The 15,585-nt window shown below is 40.4% G+C and overlaps 1 protein-coding gene across 2 annotated transcripts in view; it reads right to left on the bottom strand.

Annotated features, from left to right (window-relative positions):
* Positions 1–6,729: 6,729 nt before the first annotated feature.
* add3b (adducin 3 (gamma) b) overlaps positions 6,730–15,585 on the bottom strand; it is a 34,155-nt gene continuing 25,299 nt past the window's right edge. For both annotated transcript variants that reach the window (XM_055902432.1, XM_055902431.1), the window contains exons 9-15: positions 12,870–13,043; positions 11,434–11,694; positions 11,003–11,119; positions 10,503–10,592; positions 9,329–9,452; positions 9,058–9,150; positions 6,730–8,804 (exon numbers count right to left, since the gene is read on the bottom strand). In XM_055902432.1, the coding sequence (XP_055758407.1) occupies positions 8,575–8,804; positions 9,058–9,150; positions 9,329–9,452; positions 10,503–10,592; positions 11,003–11,119; positions 11,434–11,694; positions 12,870–13,043 (1,089 nt within the window). In that variant the 3' untranslated portion in view covers positions 6,730–8,574. The remainder of the gene's footprint in view (positions 8,805–9,057; positions 9,151–9,328; positions 9,453–10,502; positions 10,593–11,002; positions 11,120–11,433; positions 11,695–12,869; positions 13,044–15,585) is intronic.

Here is a 15,585-nt window from a genome sequence, read left to right as displayed (position 1 = left end):
GTTTTGGAATATTTGTATTCTGTACAGGCTTCCTTCTCTTCACTCTGTCATGTAGGTTAGTATTATGGAGTAACTACTGTCACGATCGTGTGGCGGATTGACGGACCAAAACGCAGCTTTAGGAAAATAAGCCATCTCCTTTTTATTAACGAAGAAGGCAAACGAAACAAAAACACTTAAACACTAAACAAAACAAGAAAACGATCGTGAAGCTAAACAACGATGTGCACACACTGGCTACAAACGTATCACATAGACAACTACTCACAACAAATGAAAGCCTATGGCTACCCTAAATAAGGCTCCCAATCAGAGACAACCGAAATCAGCTGTCTCTAATTGGGAACTCATTCAGGTAACCATAGACTCTCATAGACAACTAAACATACATAGACAACGCTAGACACATGTACTCAACACAAACCCATATACTACACCAACAACCCCTTTACCATAGAAACACCCAAAACCAACAAAACACAAACATTCCCCATGTCACACCCTGACCTAACTAAAATAATAAAGAAAACAAAGAATACTAAGGCCAGGGCGTGACAACTACAATGTTGTTGATCCACCCTCAGTTTTCTCCTATCACAGCCATTAAACTCTAACTGTTTTAAAGTCAACATTGAAATCCCTGAGCGGTTTCATCCCTCTCCAGCAGCTGAGTTAGGAAGGACACCTGTATCTTTGTAGTGACTGGGTGTATTGATACACCATCCAAAGTTTAACTTCACTATGCTCAAAGGGATATTCAATGTCTGCTTTTTTTCCTTTTTTTTTTTACCCATCTACCAATAGGTGCCCTTATTTGCAAGGCATTGGAAAGTCTCCCTCATCTTTGTGGTTGAATCTGTGGTTGAAATTCACTGCTCAACTGACGGACATTATGTATAATTAAATGTGGGGTACAGAGGTGAGGTAGTTGTTAAAAAATCATGTTAAACACTATTATTGCACACAGTGAGTCCATGCAATTTATTATGTGACTTGTTAAGCAAATTTGTACTCCTGGACTTGCCATAAGCTTGCCATAACAAAGGTATTGAATACTTATTTACTCAAGACTTTTCAGCTTTTCATTTTTTTTCAATTTGTAAAAATCTCAAGACATTCCACTTTTACATTATGGGGTATTGTGTGTAGGCCAGTGACACAATCTCAATTTAATCCATTTTAAATGCTGTCTGTAGCACAACAAAATGTGGGAAAAGTCAAAGGGTGTGAATAGTTTTTGAAGACAATGTAAACATAACATATTCTGGAGACGAGCTTTATTTACCAAGTTAACATTTTGTATTGTTATGTTTGACTTCAATAGACTTGACTTCTGAAAGAGTCAACTCTAAATAAATTGTTCCATTGTGGGACCACTTCAAATGAAGTACAGAATAATATTTATTGGCCCATATATATAGGATACCATGAAATGACCATATTTCACCATCTAAAATTGAAAGCCCCAGAGCTCTACAATAAAGCTTACTTTGAAATTGAATTAATTTCTAGTTGGACAGTCTATTACTATTGTGCCTTTGACTGATTAAGAAGTCATTTTTTCCTTGGCAGAGAAGTAAGGGGGAGGACAGAGGGTAGAGGGGCTGGCTTTTAAGGGGCAGCCATGCGTGTGAGCCTGTGTTGAGCAACTGAGACAATGGCCGCAGATGGCTGCCCCACTGCAGAAGTGACCGTGGCTGTGGCTGTAACGGATGCCTGGAGAGAGAACACCCTCCCACGGAGTCTATTTCAGCTGCCTGGCAAGGACTGACACACACACACACACACACACACACACACACACACACACACACACACACACACACACACACACACACACACACACACACACACACACACACACACACACACACACAGCGAGAGAGAGTTAGAGAAAGGGAGTGAGACAGATGCTCATGTTGAAAGCGTATGAGGACTGGGTTTAGGTACGAATAGTCAAGGCCTTTTAGTATAACCCGTTTTGTGTGGTACACTGAGGCACATCTTTTCTTTAGAAAAACTATTTCAACTAGCACTCTAGCAGGCCTTTCCAACAGTATGTCCCTTGCCAGGCCTTGCTCGGTGCAATCCATTGTTATTAACTATATTCGTTGGCTTGCTGAGACGCATGCTCAGGGATAGTCAGCTGTGTAGTGAGGTTAACCAGGTTAATCCGCTGTCTTTTTCTTATTGGATAGATATACACTTTGATTTCTACCTAATGAATATGCAAATTAAAAGCACACTCATAGAGCAGAGAGGGTGAGAATTTTGTCTAGACTAGAGAATGCCCTGTCCATATTACAGACTGGGCTAGTGGACAGACTGTCAGCTCTCTGCTTTGACACAGACAACATAGAAAACTGACCCAGAGTAGGATGGTGTAGAATATGACCTCAACTGGAGTAATCTGAAAAGCTTGAGGATTACACCAGTGGCTCGGCTGTCACAGAGGAGTCAAAGTCACGCGTTGTGTGTGTGTGTGTGTGTGTGTGTGTGTGTGTGTGTGTGTGTGTGTGTGTGTGTGTGTGTGTGTGTGTGTGTGTGTCAGTCAAACCAGCAGTCCCTATGGTTACCCTCAGTAGGGAGTGTATCACATGTAATGTTCTGAACAGCAAGCTGTGTGTTCTTAAAGAGGAAGGAAAACTATAGATAATAGGCATGTGGAAATTACTAACATTGTCTCTTTCAGCGTGTACAGACATAATGTGGGTGATTTGTCTAATGCAGGTCACATTTTGAATGCAATTGTGTCTCCTGACTAATAACAAATGCTATCACATAGTGACCAGAAATCAGTTATACTGGACAAAAATATAAACGCAACATGCAACAATTTAAAAGATTTTACTGAGTTCCAGTTCATACAGTGTAAGGAAATCAGTCAATTGAAATAAATTCATTAGACCCTAATCTGTGGATTTCACATGATTGTGCAGGGGTGCAGCCATGGCTAGGGGTTGGAGGGCATTGATTCTAACATACAGTGGCAAGAAAAAGTATGTGAACGCTTTGGAATTACCTGGATTTCTGCATATATTGGTCATCAAATTTGATCTGATCTTCATCTAAGTCACAACAATTGACAAACACAGTGTTCTTAAACTAATAACACACACATTATTGTATTTTTCTTGTCTATATTGAATACACCATTTAAACATTCACAGTGTAGGTTGGAAAAAGTATGTGAACCCCTAGGCTAATGACTTCAACAAAAGATAATTGGAGTCAGGAGTCAGCTAACCTGGAGTCCAATCAATGAGACGAGATTGGAGATGTTGGTTAGAGCTGCCTTGCCCTATAAAAAACACTCACAAAATTTGAGTTTGCTATTCACAAGAGGCATTGCCTGATGTGAACCATGCCTCGAATAAAAGAGATCTCAGAAGACCTAAGATGAAAATTTTTGACTTGCATAAAGCTGGAAAGGGTTACAAAAGTATCTCTAAAAGCCTTGATGTTCATCAGTCCACGATAAGAAAAAATTCTTTATAAATGGAGAAAGTTCAGCACTGTTGCTACTCTCCCTAGGAGTGGCTGTCCTGCAAAGATGACTGCAAGAGCACAATGCAGAATGCTCATTGATGTTAAGAAGAATCCTAGAGTGTCAGCTAAAGACTTACAGAAATCTCTGGAACATGCTAACATCTCTGTTGATGAGTATAAGATACATAAAACACTAAACAAGAATGGTGTTCATGGGAGGACACCACGGAAGAAGCCACTGCTGTCCAAAAAAAACACTGCTGCACGTCTGAAGTTCTGAAGGGAGCACCTGAATGTTCCACAGCACATCTGGCTAAATATTCTGTGGCCAGATTAAACCAAAGTTGAGTTTGGAAGGAACACACAACACTATGTATGGACAAAAAAAGGCACAGCACAGCACACCAACATCAAAACCTCATCCCAACTGTAAAGTATGGTGGAGGGAGCATCATGGTTTGGAGCTGCTTTGCTGCCTCAGCTCCTGGACAGCCTGCTATCATTGACGAAAAAATGAATTCCCAAGTTTATCAAGACATTTTGCAGGAGAATGTTAGACTATCTGTCCGGCAATTGAAGCTCAGCAGAAGATGGGTGATGCAACAGGACAACAACCCAAAACACAGAAGTAAATCAACAACAGAATAACTTCAACAGAAGAAAATACACCTTCTGGAGTGGCCCAGTCAGAGGCCTGACCTCAACCCGATTGAGATGCTGTGGCATGACCTCGAGAGCAGTTCACACCAGACATCCCAAGAATATTGCTGAACTGAAATAGTTTTGTAAAGATGAATGGTTGAAAATTCCTCCTGACCGTTGTGCAGGTCTGGTCTGCAACTACAGAAAACGTTTGTTTGAGTTTATTGCTGCTAAAGGAGGGTCAACCAGTTATTAAATCCAAGGGTTCACATTTATTCCACCCTACACTGTGAAAGTTTACATAGTGTGTTCAATAAAGACATGAAAATGTATAATTGCTTGTGTGTTATTAGTGTAAGCAGACTGTGTTTGTCTATTGTTGTGACTTAGATGAAGATCAGATCAAATTTGATGACCAATTTATGCAGAAATCCAGGTAATTCCAAAGGGTTTGCATACTTTTTCTTGCCACTGTACTGTCTGCTGACTGACTGTTCTCAAAACTGTTACACAAAATGAAATATTGTGTAAGTGTTCTAAGATATTATATTTTACTTTAAGAGTAAGATATTTCTTATCTGACCTTATTGGAACATATTGTCTATATATAACTATGTTATTACATACCATGGTGGTCATCTGATCTGAGATACTATTTATGTCTGTAGTGAGGCATTATGCAGTTGTGCCTATTGTCTGAACACAATGGTTGTTCTTTGCCCTGAGGTCACAGCAGACGGTCACTCCACCAGGCCAGAGTGTCACCTGTTCCTTAAAGCGTACCACCACAGACTCCTCCTACTGTTAACACTCAGACAAAGCGGGGGTTGTTGTTCAGAAAACTTTTGAAAGTTTGTCACCTACTTTTTCTGAATTACATTCTGAATGATTTAATCCTCCATGTTTGCCTGTCACTTATTGTGTGGTTCACTAGAGGATACAAATATGCCTCTTATATGAATTCCAAATAAAACTGGATTACAAATGTTTCTTTGACTACTTTAAGAATAATTTAAGTTACTGCTTAATGCAGGGAGATCTCACTCCCAATTATAGTCAATCTGTCACCTCCTGAGATGAGCGTGGTGGTATGATCCTGTCTCACACCCCTTACAGGAACACCTGTCGGATTGTAAATCACCTCTTTGTCTCCATGGCCCCACTCATTGGATTACCATGGCAACCTCTATTTAGGTACTACAGCAATAGACCGAATGAATATAGAAAGGGCTTCACAGGCAATTATCAATCAGGAAGATGCATAGTTTTTTGGGGTGATACCACCATTTTCTAGTACACTGCTGTGTCTGCTAGAAAATGAAAGCCTTATTACCTGCGGTATTGTATGCGCGTGGGTATTGCCAGGGTTATTCTACCTGGAGCCTGTTGATAGGAGCATGCAACATTATAGAATGTTCTGATCTAAAAGTGTTATGTAGAACCAATATGATTGACTGTAAAGTATCTTCAAATAAGAGGCAGCTTTATTCATGACATTTCCATCTGCAATATTCTGCCATCTAACATCACGGAATACACCTCTGGTTGGTGTTCCCATTTGGGTTTGAAGATGGTCTCATACCGCCAGATATACACTGAGGGGACAAAACATTAAGAATATGTTCCTAATATTGAGTTGCACCCCCTTTTGCCCTCAGAACAGCCTCAATTCGTCGGGACATGGACTCTACAAGGTGTCGAAAGTGTTCCACAGGGATGCTGGCCCATGTTGACTCCAATGCTTCCCACAGTTGTGTCAAGTTCGCTGGATGTCCTTTAGTGGACAATTCTTGATACACACAAAAAACTGTTGAGCATCAAAAACCCAGCAGCATTGCAGTTCTTGACACAAACTGGTGCAACTGGCACCTACTATCATACCCCGTTCAAAGGCACTTAAATATTTTGTCTTGCACATTCACCCTCTGAATGGCGCACATACACAATCATGTGTCAATTGTCTCAAGGCTTAAAAATCCTTCTTTAACCCATCTCTTCTCCTTCATCTACATTGATTGAAGTGGATTTAACAAACGACATCAATAAGGGATGATAGCTTTCACCTGGTCAGTCTGTCATGGAAAGAGCAGATGTTATGTTTTCTACACTCAGTGTATGTGTCACGCTCTGACCATAGATAGCCATTGTTTCTCTATGGTGAAGTAGGTCAGGGCGTGACTGGGGGTGATCTAGTTTGTTTATTTCTATGTGGTGTTCTAGTTTATTTTCTATTTTGGTGATTTGTATGATTCCCAATTAGAGGCAGCTGGTGATCGTTGTCTCTAATTGGGGACCATATTTAAGTAGCTGTTTTTCCCACCTGTTTGTGGGATATTATTTTGTGTTTTGTGCATGTGCACCACTTCGACACGTTTCGTTGTTTCTTTATTGTTTTGCTTTGCTTAAGTTTCACTTAGAAATAAAGATGTGGAACTCAACCTCCGCTGCGCCTTGGTCCGTCTCTACACACGGTCGTGACAGTATGGCAATGTTTGTTGCATGATTTAATGACATAAAAATGCAAAACTATATTAAAAAATGCAAGCAATACTGTATGTTTCAATCAACAATGGACCATGGTAAAATAAAACAATCACGTAAACGCACACTGTTTTTATTATATGTTGTGAAATGTCATTTCCTAAGGAAAGTAATGAAATTCTATGAAGCTGCTATACAGAGCACAAGTTATATTACAAAAGCTCAGTCCATACAAAAGCAATTCAAACAAAAGAACAAGGACAATATAAGCATTAGTAATGCAGGTTACAAACTGGGAATGTGAACACGATATACTGGTTTTATGCATCTAAACTTGTAATACTTCAACAGAAGATAAACGGACAAGCATCAAAACATACTAAGTAAAATGTTAGACCGTTGCAAATTGATCAACCATCATTTCAGTATTACATTTAAAAACAGCTTCACAAAACACAGTATTTACAAAGGAAAACCATGTTTCTCCTTTTGGATCGAAGCAAATCATTCACATTTCTTACTGGGATAAATCCAATCCTCGATTTATAACATCTCTGAATGTTTTACTTTGTCTTTAGGTTTAACTCAGAACAGTTTTTTTTATTTTTTATAAATAACATATTGCTATTAAGGCCACACACATTTAATTAAATGTTTGTGAAAAGTAGACTCCCTCTTGTTAAAATACTATAGTGACCTTAGTTTAACACCTGGTGACCTAATCAAGAGATTTTAGCATCTTGGGGAGGCAAAAAGAGGTACAATTCAGCCATAATCAGAGAGGAAGTTGTATATCTCTACTCGAAGCTTCACAACATTGTTTTTTGCTATAATCTTGCATTTCTCCCTTCAATGTCAGATTTCTCCCCCCAAAAATATATATGTTAAGAGGGGCATCCGTTAAAATTTTTATTACATTTGTATGGCCTAATCAACTTTCAAATGATCTATCAAAATACTGTCTCAACAAATCTTTCACACACACAGCACATTCATATAACATTTCCATAGCCTTATATAGGCCTAGCTATCTCATATCATTACATTTGTCATTTCACTTTCAGTCATATGATATCCATGCCTACATATCGGTGAATGTGGTAAAACGTATTCAGCAATATAGAGCTCATGAAGATTGTATTAATCATCATACTTTCAGTCCATTTAGTCACAATAACAAATAAGCAGCAACCACTAAAATAATATCACTGGCATAAATAAAAGTTGAAAAGTTTCTGCCTAGCTAAAACTGCCTTCTCTGTCTTGCATTGTTAAAAGTATTATGTATAACAAATGGATTATTAAGAACAGAAATATGTACTGTAGTGTATATCAAAATGTTAACCGAATAATCCTAAACACAACTACAACCCATACTTTATCCTACTTACTTATCCTAAAAATCTACTAAAACAGCATTATTATGTCTAGGTCCAGATACAAACCAACCACACTTCTTATACATTCAATACATCCAGGCACCAGGATACAACACTCACTTGACACTGCCTCATGACATTTACATGTCTTACCTTCAACTATGGGCTACTGTACATTCAAGGATGAGCCGACTGGAAAAAGGATCTGACCACAAATACATAGCAGGCTAAATGTGGTATTTCAGTGCGTTTTCTATTTTAAAGAATGAGTTTCTGTAGCTATATACTATCATGTGTTTTGATTACACTATGGCGAATTGGCTATTGTACATACTGAGAACAATAAAGCTGATACACTACATGTTCATCACCATGCCTGCTATTCATGTGTGGAGTCCTCAGAGGAAGTAATTGAGTAATAAGAAGATTGTAATAACAGACTTATTGTCACAGTTGCTTCCTCCCAAAAGCTGGAGATCTATTAAGATCTTAGTGACTCATACATTCCCCCTCTAAGGAACGCACCTCATCCTATGATCCCATACCAAACAAGCTGACCTGGCTTTCTTCAGGTTCTCTCCCTCTAGGCCTCAGCCTTCTCCTTCTTTTTATTCATTTTTAGGAAGGAAGGAGTGCGAAACTTTTTCTTCTTCTTTGGGGACTTGGTTTGGCTCTCAGGGGTCTTGTCTCCCCCTGATTTCTCTGTTATGGAGATTTCAACCGTTTCTGTGGTGCTGATGCTGTTCTTGGATACCTTGATGTTCAGTTTCTCCTCCAGTTCTTCCATATAGTCTTTCCCATTGGGTATGATCTCTGTTAACAGGAAGAAACCAAGGCAGTGAGGAAGGGTTGGTGAACGAAGCACTTATACACTTAAAACAAAGAATACTCCTTTACAGGAAGTATGAAGATGACAATTTTGTCTGTAGTGCACCCTTTCCAAAACGATATGGATTAGAACCAATTCAATGTTTAAGAGAAGGAATGACCCGATTTAGGAATTAAGCATCTCATTGAAACTTTTTCACACAATGGTCTTGTTACTTTCGAATGAAATAGCCTATACCTTTGGCTGGAGACATGAGTGGAGACAGGGACAGTGAGATGGTGGACTCGTCAAAAGTTGTCATCTCATCTGCATCTGTGACATCATCAGCATCTGCAAGTTCAAAGTTCAAGGGTTATCAATAGGGCCTGGAGTTTTATCCTGACCATGTGACCTGGCCAGGTAAAACTTTGGGCCCTAGTCTTCACTACTGTAGATAACAGAGGTGGCAATAAAATGATCTTCATCATGACAGAGTTGATATTTGTAATGAGATAGGGGAGAATCATACCATCCTGACCCAGCTGCCTTTGCTCCAAAACACTCTTATACTCTTCTAGCATTTTCTCTGTCAGCTCACTGAAGGGGTTGGGAGGAAGAGAGCGTGTCTGCTCCTCATCCTCAATGATAAAGGCCTGAGGGGAGAGAGGTATATAAAAATGGGGTTCAACTTTAAACTGCTAGACATACATGCAGTTAAACCTAAAGCCATTGGTAAGGCCAATACATACCCGTGATCTCCAACCCAACTACTTCACTGAACACATAATATAAGGATGGACCAACGAAGACCCACATTAGTCTTCTGATCATGACAACTATGAAACTCACTACCATATGGGCCGGTCCACCAATTAGGTGCCTTTTGAGAAGTGCAACTTACAAAACTTTTTTTTTTTGATTTCACCTAATTTTAACATTCTGTCATAAAGAGCACATTTTCAACTTTATAAAAAAACAAGTTGGAATGGAAGCGTGTTGTGTGCAACAGGGATGGCCAATTGAATGCAAGCTTCACAACAAAACAAAAAAACATTTCTAGCCTATGGATAACAGGGTTGACGTGGTGTGCTCGACACACTCAGTTTTCCACCACAAAACACCAGAAAATGGCCAAAAATAGTAGAACCATCTCATCTACTTTTACACTATGATATGACTATTAGATGTTCAATGTTCCTTTTGAAAAAAATATTTTAAAAAGGAATAGTTTCACCATTATAAAACGAGAAATGAGTTCAGGTAACTGGATTGACTTTATAATAAGGGACAGACGTAAATTAATCACGAATCACATTAAATAAATAATCATCTTCAGAAATGACCTTGTCAAAGCAACAAAATAACTTGGGCTTTAGAATGATGGTGAAAACTTGGCGAAATGATGGGGTTAAAATCTTCCTAGAGGTGACACAGGGTTGACGGACATGTCAAAATGGACATGTCAAAATGCTTAATTTTGGCACTTTAGCAAGTCCCTTAGTCATAATATACATCTGATTTATTGAATTCTCCATGTGGTCTATATTAGAGGGCACTTCATTTAATATAACAGGCTTTTTAATTTATTTTATTGGTGCACAATTTCTACTTAAAATATCAAAGGGACGCAAAAGGCAAACATTTCGTGGAACGACATATATCATGTTAGGGTTGTGTGGTGTGAAGTTGATCCAAGTACTTACAGGTCCTGGTATGGTGTCCACAACGATGCCAGCTAGAAGATGGGACTTTGGTCCTGAAGTCATGTGATCACCAGTGTTCTGTTGCCTTATCTAAAAAAACAAATTTCCATTACAAATAATTGTAAGTTCTGTTTTCAAGACATTGGCATAACTCTCTGGGTAATTAGAACTATCTACTACACCCAAATGAGTCCCTAGACTAACGGGTGTCTATTTTTTTGTCTGTTTTTGTTCTGAAATGATTCAGTGACACCACATTTTGACTCCATAAAAATTAACAGACAGGTTTTATGACTTATTGATCCTGTGGTCCACCCAGCTGTCATGCCAGAGGGAGACAGGTTGCACCCTATAGGTCACTGCGATCAATACTAATTTTCTTGGGAAGAGAGTTCAATAGTACCTCCTATGGTCAGGCTGTTGAACTCAATATTTATCCCAGCCCAATGTCTGAACTTTCAATCAGGAACATGATTAGAAAACACAATGTTCTAGCTCACCAGGTTCCTCTTCTCCAGAACATCAGTGGGGTTTGTGTTAAGGGGAACAAACTGGTTGGGGTCCTCGATCTTTATGGGAGTGCCAGTGCCATTGCTGGTCTCTTCAGATTTCATCCACTAAAAGGAAAGATATTGGTTTAATAAAGACATTTCAGACTGGAGCTCATTAACACATTTGATGCATTGGGTAAGCTAAGAAGATTTTGTGTAGAAAGATGTTGGTGTTTCATACATACACAAGATTCCACAAGAGGGCAGGCTAACCCACACATTTAAAACTGCTCTGGCAACCTACAAAAAGCCTTATATTTGAGCAAATAGTTTAGCTCTGCCATAGGAACACAGATTGTCATGTTGAAGCAATAGAGATATTACTGCATGTCTACCGGTACACAAGGTAGATTGAAGAAGACTGGTTTATAGCAGCTCACCATGGTCTTGGTCCTGGGGCTGCACTCTCCACTGGTTGAACGTTCAGGCACATTGACCTTCAGGTAGCTGTTGGGAGAGTTGAGCCAGCGGGTCCTCTCCCTCCTCTGTTTCTGCACCAGGACGTTAAACGGTTTCCTCTGACCCAGATCACTGTCCACCAACGGGACAGTGTAGACTGTGGCAGGAATCTCCACGTCGTTTTTGGTCCGAATCTTTTCCCTCACTATGGGGTGGTGGTACGCGTAGCCTGTCCGGTAACCCTAGCAACACAGAGACATTGTTTCAGTCCACCTGTCAAAATGGACTCCATGAAAACTCTGTTATCCATCAACTGTAAAGCCTTTATACATGAATGTTAATTAGGAAATGTGATTTTCAAGGAAAAGGTTTGTGCAACATAATTACGCTCAGTACCACGAGGTGTTCTCTGTTATGTGATTTGCACCGTGGCAGCATATAAAATCAATCTCCCAAAGACAGGTTTTCGGAGATTGGTCCTGCAGTTTTCCACCACAAAGTTTGTAAGATTATTTCCATCTTTAACCATGTGAAACATTACACTCCATAAAAATGACTTAAGCCAGTGGTTTAAGCAGTTCCTAGAACACCCAATGTTCAGCCTCTCCAGTGAAGACAGTCTTTACATTGTTGGAACACTTTGTACAGTACATATAAACAACGCTTTCAGAAGTGCCTGATTTCAAAGGGAATAGATAAAGTGTGGCCACACAGTGCAGTTGGCAGGGGAAATGTTGTGTGGAACACATCAAAGAAAAGGGGGGTGGGGGACCGCAAACCCCAAACTCAACCATGTTGAGCGGAACCCAGGGAGTGTGTTGAGTTTTCCAGTCAATCGACTCTGAAGGATTGTGTGGTCTGTGCTCTTTACTCCACACAGCATGGCCTGCCATCTGGAATCCATGATGGGGGGGGCGGGCTATGATGACACAGGGCTGTACAAGCTAACACAGCTGTAGCCTACCCAGGAAGTAGCATGTCATTAGTAGTTTCAATAGAGGATTTCTCAGAGTAGGGTGTGCTGTGCCCAGAGATTGTGTCTGTCCCTTATCATTAGTAGTGATGTTGAGATAGTAGTGTTTAAAGGGGAGAAGCCCTCTGAACATCACAGTTATCTACAGGGGATGCTAAACAGACCCAGCATTAGCAAACAGTCTGCTAGCCGCAGGCTAAGATTGGACATTCGTCTTTGATAAACCCCCAACGGTGTGGCACTCTTTAATAGGTTATATGGGACAATAATCGTGCATTAGTTCAAGGAGCTACAGCTGGCATTCATGATCTCCCATGTTTGATTCATGGGAGATCTGGTTGGGATTATGATGTCAATGTATTCCCACACATCCTCAGGATGTGCATGGGAGAGGAAATGCTAAGCATTGTGGGAAAAGTCAGATAAAATAGTGAGGTCACTTACCAGGTTGTCCAGCATCCTCATGAGTGACTCGAACTCTGCCTCGCCCACTTTCCACTTGACCTCGCTGTCCACGGTGAACCCAGCAGCAGCCACTCCGTGGGTCAGGGGCTTGAGCCTCTCCCTGTCCAGGAGCACCAGGTCCTCCACTCCTGCAGAGCACTGCAGAGCACTGACCTGAAAGACCACATCAAAAACACATATCATAGTTAAGACCAGGAGTTTGTCTTGACCATGTGAAAAGACCAGGTCTGGTGAATAATGAGTAAAGTCTAAAACTACAGACGTAGGATCTTAATTTGAACCAGTTTGCTACAGCAAGAAAAGTGATCCTGCAGCAACAGGAAATGTGAATTATTATGTGGATAATAATTAATGGACATCTTTGTAGGAGTTGATACATTTTTTGTAAGGGAAAAAAATCCATTCAAATTTCAAGGTGCAAATTACAAACTTCAGAAGCCCTTTTAAGCCTCAGATACACTACACGTTTTACAATTCCTGCATTGGATGAAAGTTCTCCTGCAAAAGGGTAATCAAATTAAGATCCGACATCTGTAGCTATTATAGTGAAAATATGAGGTAAAAATGTGTGTCACAAGGTGACAGTAGAGTCTAGTAAAGCACAGGAATCCAAAACTGACCACATGTGGAATGACCTGCTCAATGGAAACACTATCCCAGACATATGATGATAGGAGAATACTATCTGTCTGCTCCACATAGAGCTATGAGCTACAATGAGACTCAGCCAAGTCGTAGAACACTAAACTCCACCTGGTGCTCTTTGAGAACAGTGGTTTCAAAGACACATAGAGTCCTGTTAAAACAAAGCTAAATCAAGATGTCTGACTTATCACAAATTTTTCTCTCATGCAGGGAAAACGACCAACACCAAGTTTGATTCCTTTACAAAACCAGGGACCATTTTTCTTTACACGAGGGAAACCATTCTACAAGTATAACCCAGTGATTTATACAGTATATACACTAGGGATGCACGATATCAGTAAGCATATCGGTATCGGCCGACATCAGCTAAAAATTCCAACACCGGCATCGGCCTGATGTCTAGTTTAACAGCGATGTGCAAAACCGATGTTAAAGCTGACGTGCATACCTATATTAATGTAGGTAGATGACGTAATGACGCCACGAAAAATACAGCGCTCCACAGCATTTCTAACCTAGCCCACAATGTCTGCTGTGTGGATCTATTTTTGAAGTTCAGCGACTACTTAGAACAAAAGCAAAAAAACTAAGCTACACTTCCAACAACTAAACAAGTTCAAGTCGAGCAGTCATTTGAAAGAGTAAGAACATTTCAGTGAGACAACTCAAAGGCGAAATCCATTAATGCCAAGATAATGGGATTCATTGCCCTTGACAATCAACCGTTCTCTGTCGTGGATGATGTTGGCTTTCGCTGACTGGTCAAGCACCTCGAGCCCTGGTACACACTACCAAGTAGGCGCTATTTTTCAGATGTAGCCCTAATGGAGTTACACAATATTGTTGAAACACACATCCATGAGCTACATCCATGAGCACTGCTATTAGCTTCACGACTGACATTTGGACCAGCGATGTCAGCCCCATGAGCATGCTGCGTCTGACAGCACAGTGGGTAGACAAGGATTTCGCACTGAGGAAAGTCGTATTGGATGCTCAAGAATGTGCTGGTTCTCATACCGCTGCTGCCATTTCAATGGCATTTGAGAACATGAACTAAATAAGCTCTTCAACTGCGTCTGCAGCAGACGTGATGCCCTCTGTCACGGCATTGAAACGCCTGCTCAACAAAACTTCCGACAGACAGTGGGGTTAAACTTGCAAAAGTACTCTACTAGAGGCTGTGAACAAGCGATTCGGTGGCATTCTCTCTGAGCCTCTTTACTGTGTCGCCACCATGCTCGATGCTAGGTACAAGGACCGCTACTTCGATGCAGACAAGAAACAGGGTTTACGTGAAATGTAACAGACACAGCTGGACAAGATGGAAACGGACACAGTGACAGTGCGCACCGAGGAAGAGAAGCCAAGGACACACAGAGCTGAAACTTTCCTGCTTGACATGTATGATGAAATCCTGGTTGAGAATGAAACGACTGAACAAACGAGCAACGAAGCAGCACAGCAAGTAAGTGAAAAAAATAGGTTTTGATTATGTTTTACTGGTAACGGGGACATACGTAAACTCCAACAAAATAACTTTTTGGCCAGGGTGTGTGTGTTTAAACTATTTAACTTAACTAGAATGCTTAAAATGTTTAATATCGGTTATCGGTATCGGGTTTATTGGCAAGGAAAATATTGGTACATACCTAATATATACTATATATACAAAGTATGTGGACACCCCTTTAAATGAGTGGAATCAGCTATTTCAGCCACACCTGTTGCGGACAGGTGTATAAAATCGAGCACACAGCCAATGTGTATAAAATCGAGCACACAGCCACGCAATTTCCATAGACAAACATTGGCAGTAGAATGGCCTTACTGAAGAGCTCAGTGACTTTCAACATGGCACTATCATAGGATGCCACCTTTCAAAGTCAGTTTGTCAAATTTCTGCCCTGGTCAACTGTATGTCCTGTTATTGTGAAGTGGAAACGTCTAGGAGCAACAACAGCTCAGCCGCAAAGTGGTAGGCCACACAAACTGGCAGAATGGGACCACTGAGTACTGAAGCACGCAGCACATAAAAATCGTCCAT

The sequence above is a fragment of the Salvelinus fontinalis genome, chromosome 37 (genome assembly GCF_029448725.1).
Source record: "Salvelinus fontinalis isolate EN_2023a chromosome 37, ASM2944872v1, whole genome shotgun sequence".
Taxonomy (NCBI): domain Eukaryota; kingdom Metazoa; phylum Chordata; class Actinopteri; order Salmoniformes; family Salmonidae; genus Salvelinus; species Salvelinus fontinalis.
This window is presented reverse-complemented; position numbering and strand designations above follow the sequence as displayed.